A 27,484-nucleotide genomic window follows, 5' to 3' on the forward strand; every position below is an offset into this window, starting at 1 on the left:
CGGAAACGATTCCTTCTGGACGTTACACACATCCACTTTTACCACAAATCTAATATACCCCAATACTCATTTTGAGTATCGGGTATAAAAATATGACGAAAAGCTAGAACCAAAATTGAGACACGAACACAATGGGGGACGGAGGAGCGGATGGGGTTGGGGACGACAATAAACAACAGTGTCGTTCATTCAAGCAAACAAATAATAAATTAATAAATTAAAAATGAGACGATAAAAATTGCTTGATGGCTGTCGGGCCTGTTGAGGCTGCCGCTGCCTCTTTCGATCGGCTTTTGTTGGATGTAGAAGGAGATGTTGGATGTGAGGATGTGGATGGGGGGCATTGTTTGTTTGTTTGTTGTCTCGCATTAAACAATTGACGCACTCGCCTACGGTGACACACTAAAACACAGGGCCAGAGGGACCAGAGAAGGAGATGGACTATCTATCAATGGCGTTTCGCCAAATGTTTTTTCATCTCTTCCATTAACAGTAATTATCGCAAATTATCGTATTTGTATGTGCTAACTGAACGTCCCGTCGTCGCTACACACAAATCCAATTTCCGTCCACACACACCTACACACACGCAGCCTGCTGAAGGAGGCGTGGCGTCGGAATCCAATAATTTCTAATGAAAGTTGAAAAGCGCCACTTCAAGCGATTGGTTGGCAATGTGAATCCCACAGAATGTCGAGCCGCAGCTAGTATCGAACATGTTCGAGGCCCGGTCGAACCGCGAGGCAGCGATGCTGCGCAGTGGACTTGGGCACAGTGGTGCAATAACGGTTACATTGTATGTATGTATTTCTTGGAACCAGTGATCTCTGTATATTCTCTTTGAATTAAGCTTTCCCCAAAAACCGAATCCAGTATTACAATACGGCTACTAAGGAAGATTTCTAAGAACCTCAGATAAGGCGAACCCAAAATTTAACAGGATTTTTTTGGATCAATTTTTTTAAAGAATGTATGCTACTTTGCTGTTCAGACAAGTATAAATGAAAAACTTGCAGAGAAGAATAGAACAAGTTATTCTGCAAGTTATTCTCTATTTTAGTGCAATTCTAACGCTTTTCTACCCACTGTGCGATGCTGCGCAGTCGAGGAACACCCACACTCAACACTCAGCTCGAATCTGAGCAGAAGAAAAAGCCGAAATCAAACACAATCGACAACCGCAACCGCAACAGCAACGAAAAAGAAACCAAAAAGCTCGTGATCAGTGCACCGCTCTCTTCCCAGCGTCAGAGCTCTTCGGCTGCCAGCGCCAGCGGCAGCGGCAGCGCCGAAGCCAACGCCAGCGTCAACGCCAGCTACGACGCTGACGGCATGCAAACAGGATCTGAGCGTATATTACGTAGCGGTGGGCTTTAAGCCAACATCATTCCCCAGCCGAACGCCAACAACGCCAGCAGCAGATCCAGCGATCAGCGTTAAAAGAGCCACAATCCACGATTAGCCAGCAGCCAACCGCTAACCGCTAACATCGATAACGAGCAGCTGTTTTGGGCCCAGTGTCAGAGAGCTATCTGTCCGCATCTGCCAACAGCAGCAGCGATCCCCCGCCTCATCAGCATCAGCAGCTGAATTGTCAGCAGAAACAAGTGCAAAAGTGAAGTGAACTCCGCCGACAGCGACGCTCTCTCTGTCACCTCCACCTGCTCTGGAAGCTCCTCTGGTCTCTTGCGCTCCGGCTTCGTGCTCGTGCCGTGCTCGCCGCGGTTCGATTCAGACTCGGACTTGGATTCGGACCCGAGATCGGGTTCGTGCGGCACTCCGCTCGCGCTCCAAGTCGCGCCGTAAATTACTTGCAAAGTTAAATTTAGTCTCGGCTTTTAATACCGTTTTTGTGCGTTTTCGAGTTGGTCGTGTTTTTGTTAACAACAAAATTCCAATAAAAAATCAGCTCGAGCCAAAATCAAATATATATTCTGAAGAGGAAAGCTCTTCAGCTCCTCAGACGTTTTCCCCAGGAGAGACTTTAATGTGACTGCGAGAGTCTTGAAATTGTGAAATATTTCCCGGATCCTGTTGATCGATTATCCTGCTGAAATTTGTTGTTTGGCAAATACCCGAAAATATATAATTTTTTTTTCTGTTGAACAACTTAAACGGAAATGTAAGCTACTCGCCCCCGCCAAGAACTGAGCCCCGCTTTCTGCTTAACATTTAGAACAATTGTTTTTCAACGCGGCCACCAGCTCCGAAACGTCCAGCGCAGCAAGCCTTAAACAACAAAATCCAATTACATAACATTTAATAGCAAAGAGCAGCAATTTAATATCATAATTTACAAAAAAAAAAAAAAAAACGAGCTCACATATACCACACACGCGTACATTCGGGCGCACGCATACGCACACAAGCAGCGTATTAAAAGACGGAAGTGGATTTTTTCGTTTAGCGGCAAAGCGGCGCATCCTGTTTTGGGCTTTTCAACATACACACACGAGAGAGAGAGAGACCTCGCGTACACGTATAAGAGCTGCGATTACGTTTTCCCACGAGATATAACGGTAAGTGAAGCTGTTATGCTATTGTTATATTGGAATATACATAATTATACTCGTAAGTTCGAACTAGTTCTCGTATTTCGAAGTGCTGTAGCCCGAAAGGACTTAAACGGTGAATGTAGAAAATTCTGGCGAAGTTAGAGATTTGTTTAATTTATTTTACAACAAAATATTGAAGTGTTTAGTGCTAAAGAACTAAATTAGTACTGTTCGTCAACCCGTAGAACACTTTTCCAACAGCTGCCTTAGAGATGAATCACAAAACTCAACAATTAAAGAAAAAACAGTCCGTCAAAATAAACTGCGCAAATGGTCTCACAGAAAGCTCTCAGTTGTGCAAATTCCATTACTCGTAGTGGACCCATTAGTTTCAAAATTCCGATAAGATTGACAAAACTAAACCATAGTAATTTCTGTTTATCAAAATATTGGGTATAGCATATAGTGCGATGCACCAGTCGTTGCATCCCGATACCCGCTTATATGCACATATATGTATATGTACATATGTATGTGCATGTAAATTTATATTTAGTAAATTTATATTTTTGACTGCCAGAAGGGACAGAAACCCCAGCCAAATGTTAATAATAAACAAACAAATTGCATAAGCTTTTGCGGCTTGTGCGAGGCCCACCCGCAAACAAAAATAACGAAGCGAATCCAAACAAAGGAAAACTCTTCGAAGTCGTTATCCAATTCTAATAAATTCAAAGCTGGGGTTATTCCCCCCACTTTCGAGGAGAAGTCATGGAGGGCTCGAGAGATCAGGAACGGATCCAGATGAACATAACATAACACTGCGTCCTATCCGTACGATCGAGAGATCATTACATTTAGGGGAGGACCAGGTACAGTTGACGTCAGCTTTGCGCTTTGAGAAGGGTGGTCCACTGCTTTTGTCCTGCTCACACCCACAACATCATAGATAATAGAGAATAGAGACATGGCAGGACTGCATCTACAGATACCATGCGGCCGCGGTGGTGGCCGAAAATGGTCATGTGACGCCTCGTATCTGCTGGATACGTTCGTGATGTTGGCATGCGCACTGCATGGGGGTTATTTAAGCGCTCGTCGAACATGCGCAGCTTTTCAATGGGCGAGAGAGACTTATAAAGCAGGCAGCTCACACATCTTGCACACATTCACATCCCCCAGAGAGGCCAGCGATCCGTAGCGGATCAGCATAGAAAACTTTCACTGGCGGTCCAGTGGGACCGACTCCGACTCCGACTCTGACTCCGATTCCGCTTTTAGCTTGAGCTTAAGTCGCATGAAGATGCTTTTCAGGCGGAAATCCGCACAAAAATTGCCGACTTCCAATGCCGATTTGCATAAATGTTGTTACGATAACAAATCACCTAGAAAAAATATCAGCGAGCGCAAACTATGACAAACAGACAAACTGAAATACTAATACTTAGTTCTAATTAAAAGTGGTTGGAGGGAAAAAAAAACTAATTAACATTTTTCGAGCGCAGCGCAAAGCGAAAAAAACACAAAAAAGTTAAGTCAATAGAGGTGAGAGAATCAATTCACAACGACAGACAGCGGCGAAGGCGAAGGCGAAGGCAGCGGCTAGTCAAGTGCCCACTTGAGTGGAAAATCAATGCACTTCCGCAAATATCTCCAAGCATATACACACACAGGTACATATACAGATACAGTCATATCCGCAGGCGCATTCATCAGGTCGAGAAGCACTCGTACACTCAGAACTGGGGCTTCCTAAACCCTATTTGAATGTAATTATCAAAAATTTATTGTAGCAGAATCCGGAGTCGCCGCCGAAGTAATTGTAAAAAACAAGCAGCGGTTCCTTATGGGCTCTTATATAACTTTTAAGGGCACCGTTTAGCTAGAATAATTAAGTCGACGAAATCAATGCACTAACTAAGTACAATAGAAGCCAAAAATATTCTGGCCATTAATTCATCAGTTTGCCGGTTATTTTAATTTATTGACTAATTAAACCTTAAGAAAAGCAATTATGTTACTAAATATTCGTACTTAATTTGAGTCAATCAAAAACTCAAAAACTGCTTAGGTGTAATGGGGCTTGTGACTTTTTGAGAATCATTTAAATCAAATATATGTATGCATCTAGGAAAAACATCAAAAAAGGAATTATTTGGTTGATGTTCCGCATCACCTAATATGCAAAGAATAGAACTAACAAGAACAATAACTAGCAACGAAAAAACACACAGATATTAAGGACATTTTATGGGACACTCAAGAATTAATCAATCAAATGGTTTCCAAGCAAGTTCTACAAGTTCTAGATACTCCTAAAAGTTATTCCAAACGTTCTGAAAGAGATATACATAGATACAGATATAAATATAAATATATATGTAAAAATAAATATATACATAGATATACGCAGCGTGTGACTCAAGCCATGCATTTTCATTTGACTTTTTGATAAAAACTTCCTTTTTATTATTGGGCGCTCCTTTTCAGACGAAACTTTCGCCCTTTTGCTGGCTATTAAACAAAACATTATTGTTTTAATTTTTTTTTTGCATTGCTTGCTTATTTGTGTTTATATATACGTTTTATTTGTAATTCATTTTCGGAGACTGCCTTAAAGACTGCCAACTCCTTTCGACAAGTATTCGAGGCTGTTGACGCTGCTTGTTGCATCTACAAAAACAAATTTCGCTGTCTGTCTGGCTTTCTGTCTGGCTGTCTCTCTGACTTTTGCTCTTGCTGCGGCTACTGCTGCTACGGCTGCTGTTTTTTTATTTTGATATCGTGTTGTGATCGTTTGCACAACAATTTTGCGGCTGTTCTGCCGTGTGCCTGTGCCGTGCCGTGCCGTGCTCTTCTGCTCTGCTTCTGATGATTATTATGATGATCGGGTTGGCAGGTTGACTTTATTACTCATACGCCGTGTGTGGCTACTACTCTGTGGAGCTACGTTCCAGCCCAGCCAGCCCCAGCCCCAGGCCCGGCACAGCCTTCTTGACACGGACAGTGCCAAATAGCCGTGCAAATATTTGACCAACTCTTGTTAACACACTCTGCAAATAATTTATATAAACTTGAAATTAACATCAGACAGCAGGCAGCAACCAGGCCAAACTGGAGCGACTTCTGAGAGACAGTCGTCGAATCTGTATGTCGAATGTTATCACTTCATTAGAGCTGGCAACTTTGGGTGCAGCTCGTCAAGACCATAATCACGATGATATTGATAATGATAATGATAATGATGATGATGTTGGGCAAATCTCTCAATTTCCATCTGAACATCTACTTGTAATTAGCTAGCTCTCGATCTGCATGCCAGGTGGCCAAAAGAACAAGGCGAAAAGAGCAAGAAGCCTTTCCAGCTGATAAGGATAGGCCCCGTGTGCGGGGCCAAATTGGGAAGTTAACTATTATGGGTAAAACGGTACAGAGGTAGCTTCGAGCCAAATGCACACATACACTGAAAATGTTTTTAATACTATAGCGAATCTTATAGGGAACTATAGGGACAATTCGGGTCTGCAATCCATTCTTCTTAACGCCTTGGATCGCAGCTTGGATCGTAGCCACTTAGTGGTAATGCTGTTGATACAACATCCATCCAATGCGAGCATTATATAAGCTTCCCCCAACCCCCTCTCTAAGCTATACTCGTCCGCATAAATATGTATACAATATACAAGCCGTTGCCACTATCGGATTTCTTTTGTGAATGAAATTAACATGAAAACATGGCAGTAACCTTTAGAATCGAAATTTCGAGGCGCTGGAAAAACTTCCACGATGACAATCTGACAAGCACGGAGCCATAAAAGCCATGAGAAAACTTTCCATGAACAGCGCGCAGGCACAGGCACAGGCACAGGCACAGGCTCAGGCTCCAGCAAGTCTGATCTGATGACCGATATATGTATGTACATACATACATAAGTCTTGGTGGGGCTTTCACCCAATTGCGGAACGCGCTGAGAATAATCCAGTAGCAGTAGAAGTGGCGGTAGCAGTGGCAGTGGCAGTGGCAGTAGCAATAGTTGTGACAGTAGCAGGGGCAGGCGCAGGGGCAGTAGCTAACCGCCCAACGAACGATCATTATCGTGATAAGGCGCGAGGTTTATGATCAGGTTTTTATTGTTATTTATAGCCAAATAATTACCAGCTCCGGCCAGCCCGATAAGAGGTAGAATTCCCGGGCCTGGCACCTACTATGTATGTATGTATATGACCAGCTACTTAGTCAGTGGCCACGTCGCTGATGAGCTCGAGAAGCATCCAAAAGCTCGTGCCCGATCCGCGATCCACGATCCACGACCCACAATGGGCGATGGCCGATGGCCGATGGCCGATGCCCGATCCGCGAGGAACGCCCGCCCTCCCCAGATAAGATTCTGTATTTGTATTTCATAATAGTAGTATCATAGAGTGATATGATAGTGAAAGACTAGAAGACTCCCGTCCCGCGTTCAATGGCAAACATTGAACTTTGGAGTTGTTCTTATAAGCTTATACAACACGCTCATTATGCGCCATTATTTCGTATAATCGAGATCCGATGCTGGTTTTTTTTCGGATACTCTGGTGGGTCTTTCCCACCGAATTCTGCGTCGCAGAACGGCCGAAAACCAAACAATTGAGACTGGGGCTAAGGCTGCGCCAGAGCCAGAGCCCGAGCCAGAGCCAGAAGCTGGGGAAACACTTAAGAACCGACAGCAAGTGCCAACAAAAGCCAAAGCAGATTCTTGATTTATTTGGCTAACAAATGAGGGAGTACTCGTACTCCTACTCGTTCTCGTGTGTCCCGGACAGGTGACAGGGCACTTTGAGGCCCAAAGAATTCGCTGCCTCGGGCCCCTACCCTGAACACCTACCAGATCACATGTATCATGCAGGGGCCATAATCTTTTCACGCTAACGAGCATTCTGGCCCAAAATAAGTTCCGTTTATACGAGGACACACAATGTGGGTTAAGCAAAGAATTCTTCATACATATGTACATATGTACACACATATGTACCCGTGCCCGTGCCCGTATGTAAAGCCGTATACTTAGTCTTAGACGCGGACACATCTACATCAACATCACATCTCATCTAATTACGAGTATTCTTACGCTCATAAAGAAACAAAAGCAAATAAATAAAACTACACACAAATGGAAATGAAAAGCACAGAAATTTATAGTTGACGCTGAAGCGGAAGTTATTATGACAGATAAAAAAGCGCAAATGGAGGCGAACTCAAAACAAATCAAAACGAAACTAATGCTGGTCTGGCACATCTAAAAAACATGGAATCGCAACAAACTGAAGCTCAATGCAATGTTTTGTTAGAACTTTTTGTGGAGTTTATTTCACTCACTCTCTGTTCTGGCGACTGCTGCTGCTGCTGCCACTAATTGCATTCTAATCGCAGATGAAGGTCTCGGTCTTGGCCATGTTTAGTTTTTGCTCTGCTGTTCAGATACGAGTCGGTACGCGCACTAGTACTGTGGGTAGCAGTTGGCCAAGATGTGCAAAACGAAACGCTCGGCATACGAGCAATGTGCCGCAATGAGCCGCAATATGGAGTGAAAGAGAACTGGCTTTACCAAGGGATCTCTTCCCTTTTTTTTCCCCTCTGCTGCGCTAAATTGAGCTACAGAAAACCACTCTCATTCAGACTCCTGTTCCAAGAGCAGCAAAGCAAGAAGTGCTGCTTGATATGCTTCGATTCTTTAACCTAAAAGTAATTCGTTATGTATCGTTATGGTTTATAAGACTTTCAAAAGAGATGAGAACTATTTTCGATTCTCATACCAGAATACCAGAGACAGACGGGCTGACGGGGGTGCTGCCTATCACTATCATCTTTTTTATTATCCGTCATCCGCAGCAGACCCGTTCTAGAGCCGGAATTTCCCTTTCAATATAATCTCCTCCTTCAGTTTATAAGTGCTAGCTGCCTTAATCCCAGAAATAAGGTAATGACCGGGGCGGTGCACCGCGCTGGTCTTTATTGCCGGACATTGTATAACAATGCGGTCCTGTTGCGGCCTGTATCGGGCGACAAGAAGCAGCGATAGGGATCGGATCGTATCGGATCGGTGGTAATCTTTATGGCTGCCGCGAAATCAATCAATTTAAATTTGATTAGGCTGTGATTTCTACACGGCCACGGCCCCACGGAAAAGGCCGTATCGTACCATGGCTTTATATACGACTAAAGATACATATGTACATATGTATGTACATATATAGAAGCTGATATATGACGGGGGCTATGACGATTACAGTCTGGTTATACTGGTGGGTACTCGGTACCAATATAATATTTTATGGCCAACCAAATCACGCGAACTCACTTGACGGAAATCGGCGAATGCCGCTCCGCGTCTGAACCTTAGTTCATATAATATCAGAGCAAAATAATGCCCATGTACATATATCCATATATAAAATTCATATACATGTGTACGAGGGATGAGGAAAATCATTGTTATTAATACGATTATTGTGTGCACGGTTGCGTGTTAATTTTGCTGTGATTCCACCTGGGAGTACCTTTTTGTTTGGCGTTTTTCCCATTTTCAATTTGCAAAATACAATGCAAATGGCTCTGGCCACTCTCCCTCCCTCTCCCAACAATAACCCCTTTCCAGCCCCATCCGCCCATCCACCCATCCGCCCATCCGCCCATCCGTCCTTCCCTTCGATGGAGATTAACTGTTATTAGGGGCCTTGTTATCAGATCTCAAAATCAATTTTTATTTTGGCCTCTTTTTGCTTTGCTTTGTTTCGGCTTTTTTTGCGGCTTCTGTTCGACTGATCTCGTTGACATTCGGGGGAACAATTAAAAGTTTGTCTGTTACTTGCACAAAACAAGATTGTAATTATATCACATATAGATATAGAGATAGAGACAGAGAAAGAGAGAGAGAGAGAGAGAGAGAGTACAGAGTATGTATGGCCTGGTACGAGAGTATTGATATTGAGTAATTGTCGCACAATCGCTTTGCCCAGTTCAATCAACTCGTCGCCAACAAAGCGAGAAGTACTCGTACTAGTATTTTCATTTTCATTTTCATATTCGGGACATTGTCAACGACACTTGGAGTACGCTTGATACACTTTAAGATGAACTTTTTTACCTTTACGGCTGTACCACTCTTCAAATGATAAGCGATAAAAACTTCTTTTCACATTTGTTACACCCTATATCTAGAAACGGAGTGATTGACATGGCCCGAACGGCTAAACTTGGAAGGGTTTCCCTTCTACTGTGTATGGCTTTCTTGAATCAGCGCAAATGAGCTTGACAAATGGGAACTGCCACTAATTCAAGTTTTCAATAATAAATAATAGTAATAATAGTAGTAAAATAAAACCTTAGGTCAAAAAGTATCCCCATAGTATTTCTTTGGGGATCGAAAGACCGAGGGGAATTCTCAAGTCGAGAATAATTCAAAATCCATAATCTAGAAGCCATTAGACACTTGGTCGCTAACCATTTAAAACAGTTAAGCCATTTTCGTTGTTACTTTAATTAAAATATATGCAGAAGGGGAAACACAGGCAACATCAAGTGGCTGAGCCCCAGGTATCTGATACTACTCTATAATGAAATGAAATCAGCAGCTAAAAATATTGGCTATAAATAGGCAAGCAACGAAATATACATATACATACGTATTGAGGCACACACATATGCATATACATATTTATGTATGTATGCATGCGCCTGGAACACAACGGAGACGAAAAACAAAACCAGTTGAGGACACCGATCCGTAGTTGATGCCAAGTCTCCGTCTCCAGCCTTTGCCCACTCCAGATCCACAGACAAGAGACGTTGGCATTCACGTGACCAGCAAAAAAATTGTCATATATTTATTTATGGTGAATACTCGTACTTGTCACACATACATGCACACACACACACACACACACATACATATGTATGTATATATGTATACGAGTACGTGCGAGTATACCGTCTATACGATTACAATATGCTAGTGCGAGTATGTGCATTTTTGGCAGGGTGGCATCGATTTTGGAAAACCTGATTATCGGAATTCGTGTGTATATCTTTTTGGTGTGCCCCTTCGGACGCTAGAATTTTTAATTAATCAATTGTTGGGCTGATATGATAAGTGCTCGCGAGTGCTCTACTGAGCAACAGCCATGCGAGTATGTAAAGAGCCAAGAATAGCCAACAACGCGCTGATCATTTCATCAGGTGCTATATTCTGAGCTATCTGAGTTTCAAGCGAGCCTTCATTGGGCTTATCGTCTATCGACGGGATTGGTATATTTTCCCTGACTCATTTTTGTAGATTTTCAGTTTTTCCCGTTCGTGTCGTTTATCAATCTATATCTGCTTAGGGCTTAGCCTTCAAATGAGAATGGTTTTTGTAGTTGTCGGTTTTGCATGATAAGCTGTCTCTATCAATCAGCCATTGACTTATGTCGATGGCCTCTCGAGGCTCTAGGGCTTAAGTGTACATTGAGTAAAAGATTAATTGACTTTAAACGATCTATTAACGAATCCGAGCACTCTACAATGTATCGGGGAGATTAGATGTATCGGGGACTAAGAAGAATCTGTATAACGATACTAGCACTTACTTACGTACATATGTACATAGGTACATGTATCATTTTTTCCCTTATACGCGACAAAATAATTTCCCAACACTGCAAATTGTGCCTTTCACAGCACTGTCCGTTGTACTGTCAAGCCCAAGCTTTCTGAAAAAAAAACCAATGCCAATCAAAATGTATGGTTTCTTTCTATTATTTATATTGTTTCGGTGTCGGTTTTTGTTTTTTGTTTTCTTTGATCTTCTTTGAAAGTGGGTCAGCCAAAGCCAAAGCCAAGCCACAGTCAAACAGTCCAACAGCAAATACTATGCTGTAAAGCTTTAAAGCTGCGAGCCAACTCTAGGCAGGTTTGATCTTCTCCTAAGCCAGACGCCAGACGATGTGTGAATAAACCCATAGATAAGTCAAGTGCGCTACCCCTCAACTCGGGCATCGCATTATTGACACAACTGCTGTGGCCTGACAGTGTGACTGTGACTGTGACTGTAACTGTAACTGTAACTGTAACTGTAACTGCAGCCGTAACTCTGGCAGGGACTGTCAATGTTTTTGGTTTTACTGTGAGCACTTCTTTTTCGATATGTCGATGGAAATCCTAGAGACAATTCCATCCGTCATTCTTCATTAGCGGCTGTCATTTGAGTCTCGAGTGGTGCGGGCAATAGCCAAATTTTTAATAATATTATCCCCGCGCACACCCCACCGCACACAGCACTCAACCACTCGGCTCGCTTTAGTCATAGACACTTGCGGGTTTGGTATACTTCTTGGGCTATCTAGAACGACATTTGAGTATTCCGGAATTTTCTGAGAAAGCCAAAAATGTACCACAATTAAAACCATAAAAGAATCAAAGCGGACGTAAGGAAAAATCCCTGAGCCCCAACCATCTCTTTTTCCGCGTAACTCTGCCTAATCATTGTCCAATATTTACGAACGGTAGCTCTCCGCCAAAATCACAGTTCACATAATCACGCGCTAATAACTGCGATAAGGTGGCCATAAGACTCACGCCGCCTCTCTGCCACCCCGCCATCGATCGCGCCCCGATCATCGATAGGATGAGCCACATGGAGCACTCCACCGCCTCCGCATCTGCCCTTCGCCTCTGGTTTCGATTGCCCCGGACTGCCGCGGCCCGTGCGCGGTTATTAATTAGAATTTATGGTCTGGCAATAGCCGGGCCCATATACAGACAATAAATAGCAATTGTATATGTTGTTGGCCTGTCCAATCTAATCGCCGAGACACGAAACGCACAACTCTTCACAATCGGCCAGGCCAACTTGACCGCTGAAGAGCCGCCTCGCGACAGGAGCGGTCTAGCGAGACTCCATTGCTGCTATGCTCGTATCTGTATCGCTTGGTCTCAGACAGCAAACAGAAGACCCGTAGGAACCCTCAATTTGGGATATTTCCTGTCCCAGAACAAATGTGGAAGCAATAAGAAATCTAAATTGTACCCAAAATCAACAGTGTCAAGCTCGAACTCGAACTCGTAGCCCTCGTGAAATTCATTAGGTGTTTTTTTCTTTTTTAAATACACCGTCTTGAACCGCTCCTGATGAAGCCGCCAAACGACAGTGGACACCAGACACACGCCCCATCGCCGATCCACAATCGGCAATCGACAATCGACGAACGCCCATTGAGGATCGTTCATCGATCATCGAAAATCGGATATTTCAAAGCGATCCGCATCGGCCAGAGCAGAGCTGCCAACGCAGCAACACCTGCCGTCACATCAGCTGGCTCTTCCTCTTCTGGCTATCTATCTTAGAACTGACCAAGCAAATCACGACTAACCAACCGAAAAATCAGCGCGCCAGCAGCTACTCCGCCTGCTGCCTCCTCTGCTCCCCACCGCTGCTCCCTGCCTCTATCTCTGTCCGATTATTTACAGTTAGCTCCGTCCAGGCGATAACCTTGCCCGTATATATCTTGGTGAGCTCTTGGACCGCCAACTACGATTACCACGACAAAACGACAGCGACGCTGGCTGTGCCGCCGACGCTGGCAGCGACGCCTGCCACTAATCACTCCAATTAGCTAGAAAGTGCTTTTCGTTTAAAATTCGCACGTTGTCGCATTTTCTTGGCATTGTACTACTAGGCTCTGAGACAGCCACTTGGCCTGTCCAGAAAAGTTGTTGTCAGTTGTGTTTAGTTTTCTTCAATTCGAGCCGTATCCAAGGGGAACCCATTTTTTTCGAGCATACTGTGTGAGTGACTGATTGTGACGATCCTACGACCGAAAACCAACTAAACTAAAACTCTCAAATTCAATTTAATTCAAATCAAAATCCTTCAAAACCGCAAAAAGCTAAAGTAAAGCCAAGTACCAGGCCACGAAATACATAAGTATCAAAGGTACAACGAGATCTACTGAAATTCGAATGCATGGCATACTCAATACAGGCCAAATGCAATAATATTGAAATGAAAACAAGAGAAAAATCAGAACCTTCTACGCGTACCCTACACTGAAGTGAAATGTGACGAACTGTCTTTTTTTTTTAAGTACGATTATAATTATGTATGTAGTTTTGTCTGCAAAATCAAAATCTTAATCAGAGATTCCATAGACAATTTTCAGTCCATTTCCATACTATGCAAAAAGTTCGAAAAAGTTTTTTCAAAATTCCCAATTCATATGCATATTTGATGAGAAAGTTTTTGTGTAATACCATTTTAGGACGTACAGTTTCAACGAAAATCTTTGGGAGGCCAAAACATACATATGTACATACATATTATATATTTTGTATATTTTACACCCCAAATTCACAACGAAATCAGCCAAAATTTAACATCAGCTCCATTCCAGCTGAGAAAGAGTATCGGCCCCATGTACTATGTGGCTCCAGTCGATTTCATTTCTCTGTTATAAATAATTACGGCACTAAGAAGGCAGCTTGGGTGAAGGGCCCAAGTCCAAGCCCAAGTGTAAGCCCAAGCCGTGGCCAAAGAAAAGAAACAAAAACGCCATGAAGCGAAACAAAACCAAACCCATAATCAAAATCAAAAACAAAAATACAGTCAAACGCAAAACAAAACTTTTGGGTCGAGCCCATTTGTAGGCCACTTAAGGCCCGATCTATACACAGAGAAGATAATACCGATACGATACGATACGATCCGATCCGATCCGATCCGATCGTACATAAGAAACTCATTTCGAAACGGACTGAAACAAAAAGAAAGGCAAATGTAGCAATGATGTTGCAGCTACGAGTGTATGTACATATGTATGTGCAATGTACATACATATAAGAGCGTACATACAGATGTACTCGCTTCAATACTGAGGACTGTGATGACTACTCCGATGGGATATTTCGCTAGAATAATAATTGAAACTGAAATTGCTTTTTTGTGTGTTTGTATTTTATTCTTAATGACGTTTGGCGCGTGTTGCCTTTATAAAAAGTCCACTCACACGCAGCAGCCATAAAAATCTTTGGCTCAAACGTAGAAAACCAATTGCTCAAACCAATTTCGGGGACCGAATTCATCTGGCAATTGGCAGTATCTCTACACCATATAGATATTCATAGCCATATGAATATACTCGTATATTGTACATATGTATCTACATTATTATTTATATAACGTTTGTCGGCATTTTCGGTTTGATGCCTGCAATCAGATGTTACGAGTATCTGCAATCAGTGAAAGCTAAGAAAAAGCTTAACGCTAAGGGTAAATGCGCGCACGTGCTGGCTAAATACTATTCTGTGCACTACAATAGGTTGTTCTACCTGGAGGGCCCTATGCTTGGACTTGGGCTTGGTCTTGGTCTTGGGCCAGCTACTGGGCTTAGGATACGTAATTATTGGATTATTGCATTGGAAGCGTGGAAGTTCGTAGAAGTTCGCGGAAGTTCGTGGACGTTCGTGGATGTTCGTGGAAGTTCGTGGAGCTGATGCTGACGTCAGACTCCGGCCGTTTGTCGTCTGTCGGCGGTAGCAGGTTCTTTATGAATTACGGGTATATTAATAACGAGTATGGCCGGGTTCTTTGTGATTTATGCTTTCGGTTTGTGGATTGTTTATTCACACGCTGCTTAAAACCCCACAAAACGTAAACTACGCCGCAATCCGACGCAATGTGCTATGGCCAATAATTCAGTCGCGTGTAGCGGGCTTTGAGAACCGAGCTTACACTTTAGCTTTCCCGTTAAGGAGGAAGCGTAACAGATACTGGCTCGCTCGATCGCTGTTCGAGAAGCGGTTGAGTAACCCCTCTGCCGAGGGTGTTCACGGTTATGTGAAAGTCGGAGCCCAGCCGCAGTTCATGCTTATGTAACAAGCACTCTGATATTTTAGAGGCTTTGACATATGTGTGTGCAATAGGTACATAACTGATAAGTAGGAACGCATCTAACGGCAATGATTCATAGGGTGGCAGAAAGAGAACAGGTCAGAATTTACTCAATTCCACAAACTTTTAGACAATTTCGGGATAACAATCAGTGGAAATGGCGCCCGGAAATGCATTGTCTGTTGTAATCTCTGGTCCGGTGGGCATGGCCTGCATTTTCTTCTTAAAAAATGCATCCAACAACATCCCATGGCTGTAGACCACATCGCCAGGCTTATTATATTTGAAGCAATTGTAGATGATGAGCATAAAGTCGGACATCGCATCGCCGACATGGTGGTAGAAGTTGTTCTCCACTCTATTTATGATGGTGCCGATGTCCATGGGCTTCATGACGACCTCGTAGTATTTTGGCACCCCAAGAACCACCGTGTCCACCGGTCGCATAAACTCCGCGCAGAAATCCAGCTTGCACGCCTCGTCAAGTACAGATTTCTTAAAGAAGTCCAACTTGTTTGTGTACTTGCCCAAGTTCATGGGCTCTGGCCCCACCTCGGGCTGCACACAAGTCGGCGGAGGATTCTCCTTGCCCGTCGGAGGCTGGAGCTGAACATAACGGAGTGGACTCAGCCGAATAAAACAGAATAAAACATGAAGTCATCGTCTTACCATCTGCCCCGTCTTGACTGGCGGGATCGACATCGTGCATCTCAGCATCTTGCGATCATCGTCGTACGGATACTCGACTCCCTTGGGGATGGCCTTCAATTGCTTCATGAAATAGTCTTCCAACAACTGGCCACGCTCATAGATTACACTTCCAGGTCGATTGTACTTGAAGCAGTTGTGAATAATCAGCATAAAGTCAGACACCACCTCTCCCACGTGATGGTAGAATTTATTGTTCAATCGCTTGATGATGGTTCCTATGTCCATGGGCTGACCAATGATAGCGTAGTATTCTGGTGCCCCAAGTAGTTCCGAGTCTACAGGCCTCAAAAAATCTGCAGCGAAGGTCTTCCCGCACAATTCAATAAGAACATTTGTGCTCATGAAATGCATCTTATTTGTGTATTGGCCGAAATGCGAAGGTTGAGGATGCACCTCTGGCTGCACATATGTCTCCATCTGTAGCTTGACCTTACAATCACCTAAGTCCTGGGCAAGAGCCTGTAGATGGGGACGGAGACGGGGACATTGTTGAATGAAGCAACACACAGTCTAAAATAGTCTTAACATTACCATCGTCCTAGTCTTGTTTAGTATTGAGTACTAATTAGCTTAAAGTGCGACTACTTAGTTCTCACTGACAGTTGAATCCTGTGTGGCTCCACTGGATATTTCCAGAACTGATTTCAATATTGCCAAGATTTTTTTACAGCGAATCTATTCCACCACTGCCTATGGGAAATGCACAACTGTTACACTGCTCGGTGTTAGCTAATTCATTTACAAATTAATTTTGCTAAAAATGCAAATTGCTTACACAAGCAACCAAGAACGTTTTCATTGTGGATTCCAGCGCAGTTAACTATCCAAGTCACAGCTTACGTTTACCAACACTGGTAACCACTCAGTTGACGTTGATCAACACTGAGTGGAAAATAAAAACAGTCCGAGTGTTTCAAAGCGAACTAAGTAAATCACTAGCCAAGTCACAGTCAGTATTATCTGTCCATTTGCGCATCTTCTACCTCGTTTTCTCACTCTTCTTGATTGGGGCTTTTCGATGCTATGCATAAATGAATATTAATTTTCGGGTATTGGTATTGTAAAAAGAAACTCCGCGGCGATGGTCATCAGCGACATGATTATATTCGTACATACATAAGTCATAAATGTTGTAAATTCTTTTTTATTCTTTTTTAGTATTCATTTTATTATAATCATTATGGGAATCTCCGATGCCAATGTCTGACCATAAAAAATTTTACCCAATTTTGTTTTTGTGTTTTTTTTGTTGTTTTTTTTTTGTTGTTGTTGCTGTGTTTGCTGTGCTGGACACGAGGTTTCTCTTGGGTGTTGTGTGTTGTCGCTTCAGTTGAGGGGCCCGGATAATGGTCGAGTGCCGCCTAATTTTCAATTAATTGGACATGAACTTGAACTACAGTGGGGGTTTGGGAGTATGGGAGCGGGTGTGGGTATGGGTATCCCGGAGACTATTAAGAATATGGCAATTAGACAATGGCAAAGCTTGTAGCCAATGGGAACCGATGGGAACATAATCCCAGGCAAACACACGAGGCCAGAAGACTCCCCAGCTCTGCTCAGGCAGAATGCCTCTGAATCTCATTCGGACAAAGCAAACAGATAGATATTCGTTTGTATAAGTCAGCGTCAGCGCCGTCAGTGTTCGGTCGGTCCGTAGTCACTTTCAACAGTCCCATCCATTTGTCTACGACAATTATGGCCGACAATTATGGACTGGGGCTGGGCAATTTCGCAAACGAAACCCTTTCTGCTGTTGCTTGCTCGTATTGTTATTATCATTATCATTATTATTATTGGTATTGTTATTACCGCTGTGAAGCTTACAAACATACATATGTACATAATATATGTATACGAGTATATACACATAACATATATAACGTACCGATCGTTTTCCCTCTCAGTTCACGATCTCTCAGATCTGCAAATAGGTTTATAATCATGTAATTGCCTAACTCTTTCCTTTTGTTTTTTGTCTTGCAGAACACTCTTCCCTTTGGTTAATTGATTAACCAGGTCCCCCCGAACAGAGCACACTCGAAAAAGGGAACGGAGAACATAGAAATCCAGCAAGATGACTGGTTTTACCAACGGCGGATTCGAGAACGATGAGCCCGTCAAGGTGAGTCTTTCGTATTGCTTTCTGGTCGGCCTGGTCCCAGTAAATCTTAATGAGTTCTGAGCTCTGAGTTCTTCCTTGAATGCCAGCTGTTCTTTGTTATTGGTGCACGTCAATGTTAACGTACGCAATATGAAATCACCGGCTCCCTCAAAGACTTTAACTCGAAGAAAGATCAAACAAATCGCACACTTTAATTCAAACTGATTGCTTTGTTGGCTGCATTTAAATTGTAATTCCCACCATTCGGTGTTCATTTAAATTTCGAAGGATAGCCAGCCACTACCGAACTGTTTCTTAATCGGTGTTATTATAACAGAGCTACATTTATAAACGGTAAATTGGGTTCTTAGACCCAAGACCTGTTAGCATAAGGAAATTCTGTCTTCAAATTTTCATTCAAATATCCACAGTAGTTGTCCAGTTTTCTAAGACCAATTAACGATAAATGGTTTTATATTTCAGTGTGTTCGAGGCACATTTGTAATAACACCATACAAATATATCGTCAAACGAGGGGGAACGTTGTGAGTTGCTGCGGACACCGCAACTCTACAGTTATACCCGATACTTATTCAGTATGGCTCTCCTCCGGCAGACGCCGCTAATATTAAACGACACGACAAAGAGTGCGTGCGAGAGAGACAGAAAATCAGTCTGAGCGTGACGTCGGGCGCTGCGTAGCCACTGAAAATTTATTTGTTCCTTTTGGCTATAAAAATGATCTGATCTGATCCAGATTCAGCAATCTGATAGATATGGTCATTATCTATGATTCTGCGTTTTTAGTTTTCTCGAATGTACAATATTGTGGATGCAACAGATTTTCGTTTTTTGTGTGGGCGGAAGGAGGTGGGGCGAAATTTTCAGATATACGTTTTATAGTGAGATCTAACAGGAGTGCGGATACTAAATTTGGTTACTCTAGCGTTAACAGTCTCTGAGATTTGTGGATGCCCCAGATTTTCGTCCTTTGCGGGGGCGGAAGGGGGTGTGGCGAAATTTGGACACAAAACGGTCAAGGTCCGATATCACAGAAGTGTGGATACCAAATTTGGTTGCTCTGGCTCTTATAGGTTCTGAGATCCTTGAACTCATATTTTGCAATTGGCAAAACCGACCATGAAACCTGTGTGTTAGAGAGAGACAGAGGGAGAAAGAATAAAATTGTTTTCTTGATTCTGGCTATAATAATTATACGATCTGGTTCAGATTTTGCACTCTAAAAGATATAGTCATCTTCTACGATTCTGCGTTTTTGGTTTTCTCGTATCGTCGAAATTGTGGATGCCACAAGTTTGGAAACTTTCTTGTAGCAGTGACATATCACAGAAGTCTGGATCCAAAACATCGTTGCTCTAGCTCTTATAGTCTTTGAGCACTAGGCGCTGAAGGGGACGGACAGACGGACAGACGGACGGACGGACGGACGGACAGACGGACAGACAGACATGGCTCAATCGACTCGGCTATTGATGCTGATCAAGAATATATATACTTTATGGGGTCGGAAACGATTCCTTCTGGACGTTACACACATCCACTTTTACCACAAATCTAATATACCCCAATACTCATTTTGAGTATCGGGTATAAAAATCATCGGGAATTCCCCAGTTCGCATAGAACATGGGCCATGGGCAACATTTTAGAGCCATTGAATATACCATAAAACGCTGCCATTTTTAAATTGTTGTCACATTCTCACATATTCGTTGTTTTTTTTTTCTTTTGTCATTCGCTCATGCGTGGATAACGCCAGGCCGCTCTGATGTTGATTTTAGTCTACATATGTATGTAATCGTGTAGCATGTGGCTTATGCTACCTGGCACATAAGTATGTACATACATACATATGTAGATGCGGTGGTGCTTATGAGCTGGATTACACTTATCGAGTGTCTGTCTGGGTCGTATGCTTTGTGTTGTGTTGTGTCGCATTGTATTGTATTGGGCAGTGTTGTATGGGGCAGTGTTAATGACTCTGTTTGCCTTCGCCAAAGAAATCATGTTTTATAATGAAACGCGTCGGATTATTCATTATGGCCCAGATGAGAAGGAAGTAAGACTATCGTATCCAATGAGCCGGGCCGGGCTGAGGCGAGCCGCAGATGGAGATGGAGATGAAGGTGCAGATGATGCTCGAGATGCTAATGATCAGTCAACCACTCCTTGGATTTTAATGAGGCGAAATAAATTTCACCTCAAGAAACCGAAAACCGAAAACCAAAAGCCTAAATCTGAAAACCGAACCAGCGCAAGAAGCAGAAAAGAAATGTGACAGCAGAAAGAGCTTAACACGCTCTCACACAGGCACGCCTGTATATAAATACACATATGCACGTTTACATATGTATGCTCTTGTGTTCGTGTCTGAATAGGGCTGCCAACTCATCCGTGCGAGTGCTGCCAACTAATTCCTAAGACATTTGGCAATCGACGGCTCGAACAAAAACTAAATCCATTTGCACAAAACCGATTGCACAATTAAGCCACTGACGAGGTTTCATAATAAAATATTGCCAATTTACAATGATCCGAGACCACGCCACGCACCTCCCTGCGCCAGCCCACACTACACCACACTACACCACACCACACCACACAACACCACATAACCCCAATCCACCCTCACCTCACCTCCACTCATACTGTAGTAATCAGTTCTAAAAAACAAAAACCCGTTTTCCTCGTTGTGGTCAAGACACAGAACGACTGCTGCGGTTGCGGTTGTGATTGTGGTTGTTACTGTCGGAGAACGTCCAGCAGAGAGCGAATTTATGTAAAAAAAAAACCCACAACAAGAGGCATGTAAAGGCTTGCTGGGAGTGGCATAAGGACAGTCCCATGGGAAGGGGCAGGGGCAGGGAAAGTGACAGAGGCAGCACGAAACGTGCCGCTTTTCAAAATAAAACGAAATCTCGTGCTCCAAACGCGCGTGCGCAGCATGTTGCACACAGTAGGTCGCTGGCAGCATGCTGCCGATCGCCAGTGTAGACCGCCTCTAGGCGCACTCACTCTTACACACACACACACACACACACACAAACACAGCCACCCACAGTAACCGCCAGTCACCTGGCAGCCAGTTGTAACTGGTTTGCAGCAGTTTTTGTTTGCTTGTCCCAGCTAGAGACGCGCGCCGTTGACGCCGTTGACGCCGTTGACGCCGTTGACGCCGTTGACGCTGCTGCCGCTGCCAACGCCATGGCACAGCCACCACTCTCGATAATCATTATGGATCCTCATCTTATTATTTCGCACCAGGCACTCGTGCTGCTGCTGCTTTGCGCTGCTTCGGGCATTACCAGCTGTTGGCGATTAAAGCCCCGTTCAACACACATGCACACAGAGCCAGAGACAGATCGGTTTTCCCAGCAAGCTTTATGCTATGTCATCATATGCTAAAGAAGGTTGCCGCCTAACGGGTCAGCCAGCAATGCGCCAGCTGATTTAGACCGTCTCACTTGTACTTCCACAGTATGATTCTACGCTTTCTCTGCCACTGCGCCCCCTCCAGACCGACTAAAAATCCGAACTAAGGCATTTCAGCTGCCTCACCTTTGCCCTTGCCCTTTCCAGTTTCGTTCCATTACGTTCCCGTCCAGTTTAATTTTTTCTATTCGATTCCTTTCTCTGAAAATCAAGCAAATATTTCAGTACCACTTGGTACCATTTGGGGGCACATGTCGGATGAGTAATAGTCGTATTTTCGATTCTGGGGCGCGTTGCACGTGGCTCCACGGGGCACTTGGTTGCACGGTTTCTGTTCTGGTGTTTTTCAGATACGAGTACATTCCATTCGCATTTTACGAGTAAATGCAACAAGCACCAGATCTACACACAATACTTTTGAGAGTTCCAGGTACAATTCTTAATTATACCCGATACTCAAAATGAGTATTGGGGTATATTAGATTTGTGGTAAAAGTGGATGTGTGCAACGTCCAGAAGGAATCGTTTCCGACCCCATAAAGTATATATATTCTTGATCAGCATCAATAGCCGAGTCGATTGAGCCCTGTCCGTCCGTCCGTCCGTCCCCTTCAGCGCCTAGTGCTCAAAGACTATAAGAGCTAGAGCAACGATGTTTTGCATCCAGACTTCTGTGATATGTCACTGCTACAAAAATATATCAAAACTTCGCCCCGCCCACTTCCGCCCCCACAAAAGACGAAAATCTGTGGCATCCACATTTTTAAAGATACGATAAAACCAAAAACGCAGAATCGGTGAGGATGACCATATCTTCTACAGTGCAAAATCTGAACCAGATCGTATAATTATTATAGCCAGAATCAAGAAAACAATTCCATTCTTTCTCGCTCTGTCTCTCTCTAACACACAGTTTTCATGGTCGGTTTTGCCAATTGCAAAATATGAGTTCAAGGATCTCAGAACCTATAAGAGCCAGAGCAACCAAATTTGGTATCCACACTTCTGTGATATCGGACCTTGACCGTTTTGTGTCCAAATTTCGCCACACCCCCTTCCGCCCCCGCAAAGGACGACAATCTGGGGCATCCACAAATCTCAGAGACTATTAAGGCTAGAGTAACCAAATTTGGTATCCGCACTCCTGTTAGATCTCACTATAAAACGTATATCTCAGAATTTCGCCCCACCCTTTTCCGCCCCCACAAAGGACGAAAATCTGTTGCATCCACAATATTGCACATTCGAGAAAACTAAAAACGCAGAATCATAGATAATGATCATATCTATCAGATTGCTGAATCTGGATCAGATCAGATCATTTTTATAGCCAAAAGGAACAAATCAATTTGCACTGGCTACGCAGCCGCCGACGTCACGCTCAGACTGATTTTCTGTCTCTCTCGCACGCACTCCTTGTCGTGTCGTTTAATATTAGCGGTGTCTGCCGGAGGAGAGCCATACTGACTTAGTATCGGGTATAACTGTAGAGTTGCGGTGTCCGCAGCAACTCACAACGTTCCACTTCGTTTTTATTTGTGTTTGCTGACGTTGTTGCGACGAGTGTTACGTATTTAATATTAATGGTGTTAATGAATCCGTTTTATTTGATTTCCCCTTGCTCCCATCTGTTTTCGTACCCCTTATTTTGCTTTTTAATCCATTCAATGCGATTGTATGACGCTAAAATGTTTTGGAGACTTTTTTTAGTTCGACGAAATACTGCATGCAATTTACATACAAACAAAACGGGCATTCCAGACCCGACTCCTAACACACCAGCCTGCAGCCCATACCGCATCGTGTGACCAGCCACTACTATTATGTGCTATAATTTAAACTATATTGTTAGGAAAAAAATAAAACTAAATCGAGTGAAACAAAGCAGTAATCGATTACGTCTTGCATAACGACGCGTGTGGCGATCGGCGTGTGGTTAGCCACCACCACCCACTCGGATTTTATGAACTTCCACTGCTCACTCCGCACTGCCCACTGCCACCACTGCCTTACCATCTTCCCATATCCTACCGCACTGCTCAATCACACTCGGTTTTGGTCGACCGATGTAACCTTCTGGCCATGTGCGGCGCATGCAAATTCGGCACCTCGCTCGATGTGCCGATGTGGGTTTCCTTTCGGCCAGTTCTCGGATCGATTTGGATTGTATCGTGTGCGTTCGGTGGGTTTTTGGGGCCTGGGGAGCATTTTTATGGCCATTTAAAGGCCGCATCACGCATGCGCCATGCGCGAAACGCGAGCAAAACGCGTGCGGCTGTTCAAATTGGTTTTATCTCTTGATTTTTAGAAACTAAAAGCGTAAAATGCGCCAAGACATAAATAATTAATTAATGTGTATGTTGTGTGCAGTCTGTAGAGTGGAGACTCGACGAGAAAATGAAAGCTATCGCAGATAGTTGCCGAATTTTGGATGCTCTTACTTTATAAATAATAAATTGTACAATTTTTCGCATGATAAATGTTCCAGTAGATCTTCATTCAAATCAAATTTCTAACATATCGAAGCGATTTCCATAAGAATAAGGGACAGTATAATAATGGATATACATACATAGTACTACTACTATGATAGTAGTCATCTGATGGGAATGGAAAGAAATTTGTTGAATGGCTATAAGCCATTTCTTTTAAGTATCGGGGAGCCATACTCGTAATAAGAAAGTTATCGCAACGAGCATCGTGGAAGCGAGGAGATAAGAAAGAAAGTAGGATCAGTGGCAAGACCATTTGCCTCACCCCCTCCCGCTTATTACACTCTTTTCTCCACCTCCTTACCATGGATGCCGTGGACCCAAGCCCCCCGAAACAGAAACTGAAACTGACGATCATCCATAAATGCTGATCTTTTTCTCTGCACTTTTTTGTTTATTTTTAGCCGAAAGCTGGTTTTGAGCCCGACACCGCCTCGTTACGAGAGAAAGTTGTGCTGAATCCGGCCGAGAAATGGCGCATCTTAAAGAATATCTCGATCATCTCGATCGCCTTCATGGTGCAGTTCACCGCGTTTCAGGTGAGTTCCCTTTCCTATTATTTCCCAACTATCCCGTGTATCTATTCCCACTGACCAGGGTCTTTTCCGTTTGGCTTTTTGTTTTCTCTAGGGAACAGCCAATCTGCAGTCCTCGATCAACTCAAAGGATGGCCTGGGAACAGTCTCGCTGAGCGCGATCTACGCGGCCCTGGTGGTGTCGTGTATTTTCCTGCCCACCCTGATCATCCGCAAGCTGACGGTCAAATGGACTCTGGTCTTTAGCATGCTCTGCTATGCGCCCTACATTGCTTTCCAGCTCTTCCCGCGCTTCTACACCCTCGTCCCCGCCGGCATACTGGTAGGTATGGGCGCAGCGCCCATGTGGGCGTCCAAGGCGACCTATCTGACGCAGGTGGGACAAGTGTATGCCAAGATCACGGAACAAGCGGTCGACGCGATCATTGTGCGGTTCTTTGGCTTCTTCTTCCTGGCCTGGCAGTCCGCTGAGCTCTGGGGCAATCTTATCTCCAGCCTGGGTAAGCATCCATCACACAAACACCCAACTCACGATCCTCTCTAACGTTTCCTTCGGACAGTCCTTTCCAGTGGTGCCCATGGATCCAGCAGCAGCTCCAACTCCACGATCAGCGAGGAGGATCTGCAGTACTGCGGCGCCAACTTCTGCACCACCGGCACTGGGGGACACGGCAACCTGGAGCGTCCGCCAGAGGATGAGATCTTCGAGATTTCTATGATCTATTTATCGTGCATCGTGGCCGCCGTCTGCATCATTGCCTTCTTCCTTGATCCACTCAAGCGCTACGGAGAGAAGCGCAAGGGCTCAAACTCCGCCGCCGAGCTCTCGGGCGTCCAATTGCTCTCGGCCACTTTCCGTCAGATGAAAAAGCCCAATCTGCAGCTGCTCATCCCCATCACCATCTTCATCGGCATGGAGCAGGCATTCATCGGTGCCGACTTCACCCAGGCCTACGTGGCCTGTGCCTTGGGCGTCAACAAGATCGGCTTCGTCATGATCTGCTTCGGCGTTGTCAACGCCCTATGCTCCATCCTATTCGGTTCTGTCATGAAATACATTGGCCGCACGCCCATCATTGTCCTTGGAGCTGTAGTGCACTTTACCCTCATTACGGTTGAGCTCTTCTGGCGGCCCAATCCCGACAATCCCATCATCTTTTACGCCATGTCCGGCCTATGGGGCGTCGGCGACGCCGTCTGGCAGACCCAGATCAACGGCCTCTACGGGCTGCTGTTTCGCCGCAACAAAGAGGCGGCGTTCTCCAACTACCGGCTGTGGGAGTCGGCTGGTTTTGTGATCGCCTACGCCTATGCCACAACGCTGTGCACCCGCATGAAGCTCTACATCCTGCTGGCGGTGCTCACGCTGGGGTGCATCGGCTACGTCATCGTCGAGATCCTCTACAGGAAGAAGGTGAGTGTCCCTCAGCCTCTCAGCCCGAATGTAGGCAATCAATTGATAACACCGTCCCCTTTCACCCCCTTTAGCAACGCAAGGTCAAGAAGCAGGAGAAGCTGGAGGCTGCCGAGAAGGAGAAGGAGGCCGCTGCTGCGGCTGCCGCAGCCATTGCTGCTGCCGAGGCCAATGCGATCGACGGCGTCGAGGAGACCGACGACGAGCTGGATGATCTCGAAGAAGACATTGTAGTCACGCGCCTGTAATCGGTGAAGACGGCGCCGATAGCTGTTAAGTGTTCGATCGATCGATCAATCGAATGATCGAAGGGAAGCGTTGTATAGCCCCCGGCGTACTTAGTGCATGGACCCCTCCCCCCACCACACCATACCATACCCCATCCCACACATCGATTGTCACGCACCATCCCTACCACCCTCTCCACTTCTCCACAGCCCCTCCTCCAGAGAAAACCATTTAGCTCAAAGACCATCCATACCGAGACGCACACACATGCCCCTCGATATGCATGCACTCGCATGTGTGTGTGTGCTTGGCTAACTTTAATTTGTATATAAAAAGAGAGAACCGAGAGAGGGAGAGACAGTAAGAGAGGAGAAAGATAGGCAAGAACAATGAGAGAATGAAAGCAGAATATGCAGAATATATTTGCATTTGATGTGTGCAAGTGTACGCACGCTCCCACTCACACATCACGAACATATATACACACACACACACACACACACACACACAAGCGTGCATATGTGTGTGCGGGCCCGTTTAAGCCTAAAAAATTGTTATTTTATTTTAAATCGTATTTTAACTATAATCCCTACTATAAATCACTTTTTCTTTGTAAATTGATTTTTTTTTGGTTGCCGCTGACAGAACAGAAAGAAAAACGTGATATTTCGCAACACACACTCCCAGACTACCACTCACACACAAACACACACGTACAGTCACAACAAAAACTATGCGATCCCATAGTCAAATTGTTGTTAACCTTAACTGGATCTATAATTGATAAATATACGATAACACGACGAAGCAGTGCAAAGCAAACCGTAATTAAATAATTATTATATCTATAAAGAAAGCAAAAAATCCAGCAAGCAGAATGATATATACACGATTTTTGCTCAGTATTATGTTTTAAACTAAATCTAAGTGAGTTATTGTTTCCTGTTTTACCTTTTTCGTGAACGTAATCATCATTATGACACTCTGGTGGTTTCCGTTTGAGCAAACCCATTCCATTTCGAGTTGGGGCCTCCTGCAGACCAAGGTCTTGCAAAGGAACGCTAACACTCAATCAAGGATCAATCCCCTTACAGAGAAATCAAATCATATTCAAATATGAGCGATCACACACGCATATGAAAATACATA

General features: G+C 44.1%; 2 protein-coding genes across 3 annotated transcripts; one reads left to right on the forward strand and one right to left on the reverse strand.

Moving 5' to 3' along the window:
* The first annotated feature begins 1,381 nt into the window (after positions 1 to 1,381).
* Positions 1,382 to 27,478, forward strand: LOC108152392 (UNC93-like protein). 2 transcript variants are annotated; one of them, XM_017281689.2, is made up of 6 exons: positions 1,382 to 2,519; positions 18,095 to 18,233; positions 24,562 to 24,696; positions 24,788 to 25,193; positions 25,254 to 26,107; positions 26,182 to 27,478. In XM_017281689.2, exons 2-6 carry the CDS (start codon positions 18,186 to 18,188, stop codon positions 26,353 to 26,355), a joined length of 1,617 nt encoding a protein of 538 aa, XP_017137178.1. In that variant the 5' UTR covers positions 1,382 to 2,519; positions 18,095 to 18,185; the 3' UTR covers positions 26,356 to 27,478. The 2 variants fall into 2 exon arrangements, with proteins under 2 accessions (XP_017137178.1, XP_017137179.1); XM_017281690.2 differs by lacking the exon at positions 1,382 to 2,519 and adding an exon at positions 13,189 to 13,299.
* Positions 15,454 to 16,945, reverse strand: LOC108152394 (homeotic protein female sterile-like). Its single transcript, XM_017281695.2, has 4 exons — positions 16,887 to 16,945; positions 16,643 to 16,801; positions 16,070 to 16,570; positions 15,454 to 16,006 (listed from the first exon to the last, which is right to left on the reverse strand). The coding sequence occupies exons 2-4, from the start codon at positions 16,643 to 16,645 to the stop codon at positions 15,527 to 15,529; spliced, it is 984 nt and encodes a 327-aa protein (XP_017137184.1). The 5' UTR covers positions 16,646 to 16,801; positions 16,887 to 16,945; the 3' UTR covers positions 15,454 to 15,526.
* Positions 27,479 to 27,484: the final 6 nt, after the last annotated feature.

Source organism: Drosophila miranda, chromosome XR (assembly GCF_003369915.1).
Source record: "Drosophila miranda strain MSH22 chromosome XR, D.miranda_PacBio2.1, whole genome shotgun sequence".
Classification (NCBI taxonomy): Eukaryota; Metazoa; Arthropoda; class Insecta; order Diptera; family Drosophilidae; genus Drosophila; species Drosophila miranda.

What these genes read in the sequence shown, in the direction of transcription:
- LOC108152394 (XM_017281695.2), bottom strand. An exon ending in CAGTCAAGACGGGGCAGATG is followed by an intron (nt 16,007 to 16,069) that starts GTAAGACGATGA and finishes CGTTATGTTCAG; the next exon opens with CTCCAGCCTCCGACGGGCAA.
- LOC108152392 (XM_017281689.2), top strand. Translation starts at nt 18,186, where the DNA reads ATGACTGGTTTTACCAACGGCGGATTCGAGAACGATGAGCCCGTCAAG. An exon ending in AGAACGATGAGCCCGTCAAG is followed by an intron (nt 18,234 to 24,561) that starts GTGAGTCTTTCG and finishes GTTTATTTTTAG; the next exon opens with CCGAAAGCTGGTTTTGAGCC. An exon ending in AGATCCTCTACAGGAAGAAG is followed by an intron (nt 26,108 to 26,181) that starts GTGAGTGTCCCT and finishes CACCCCCTTTAG; the next exon opens with CAACGCAAGGTCAAGAAGCA.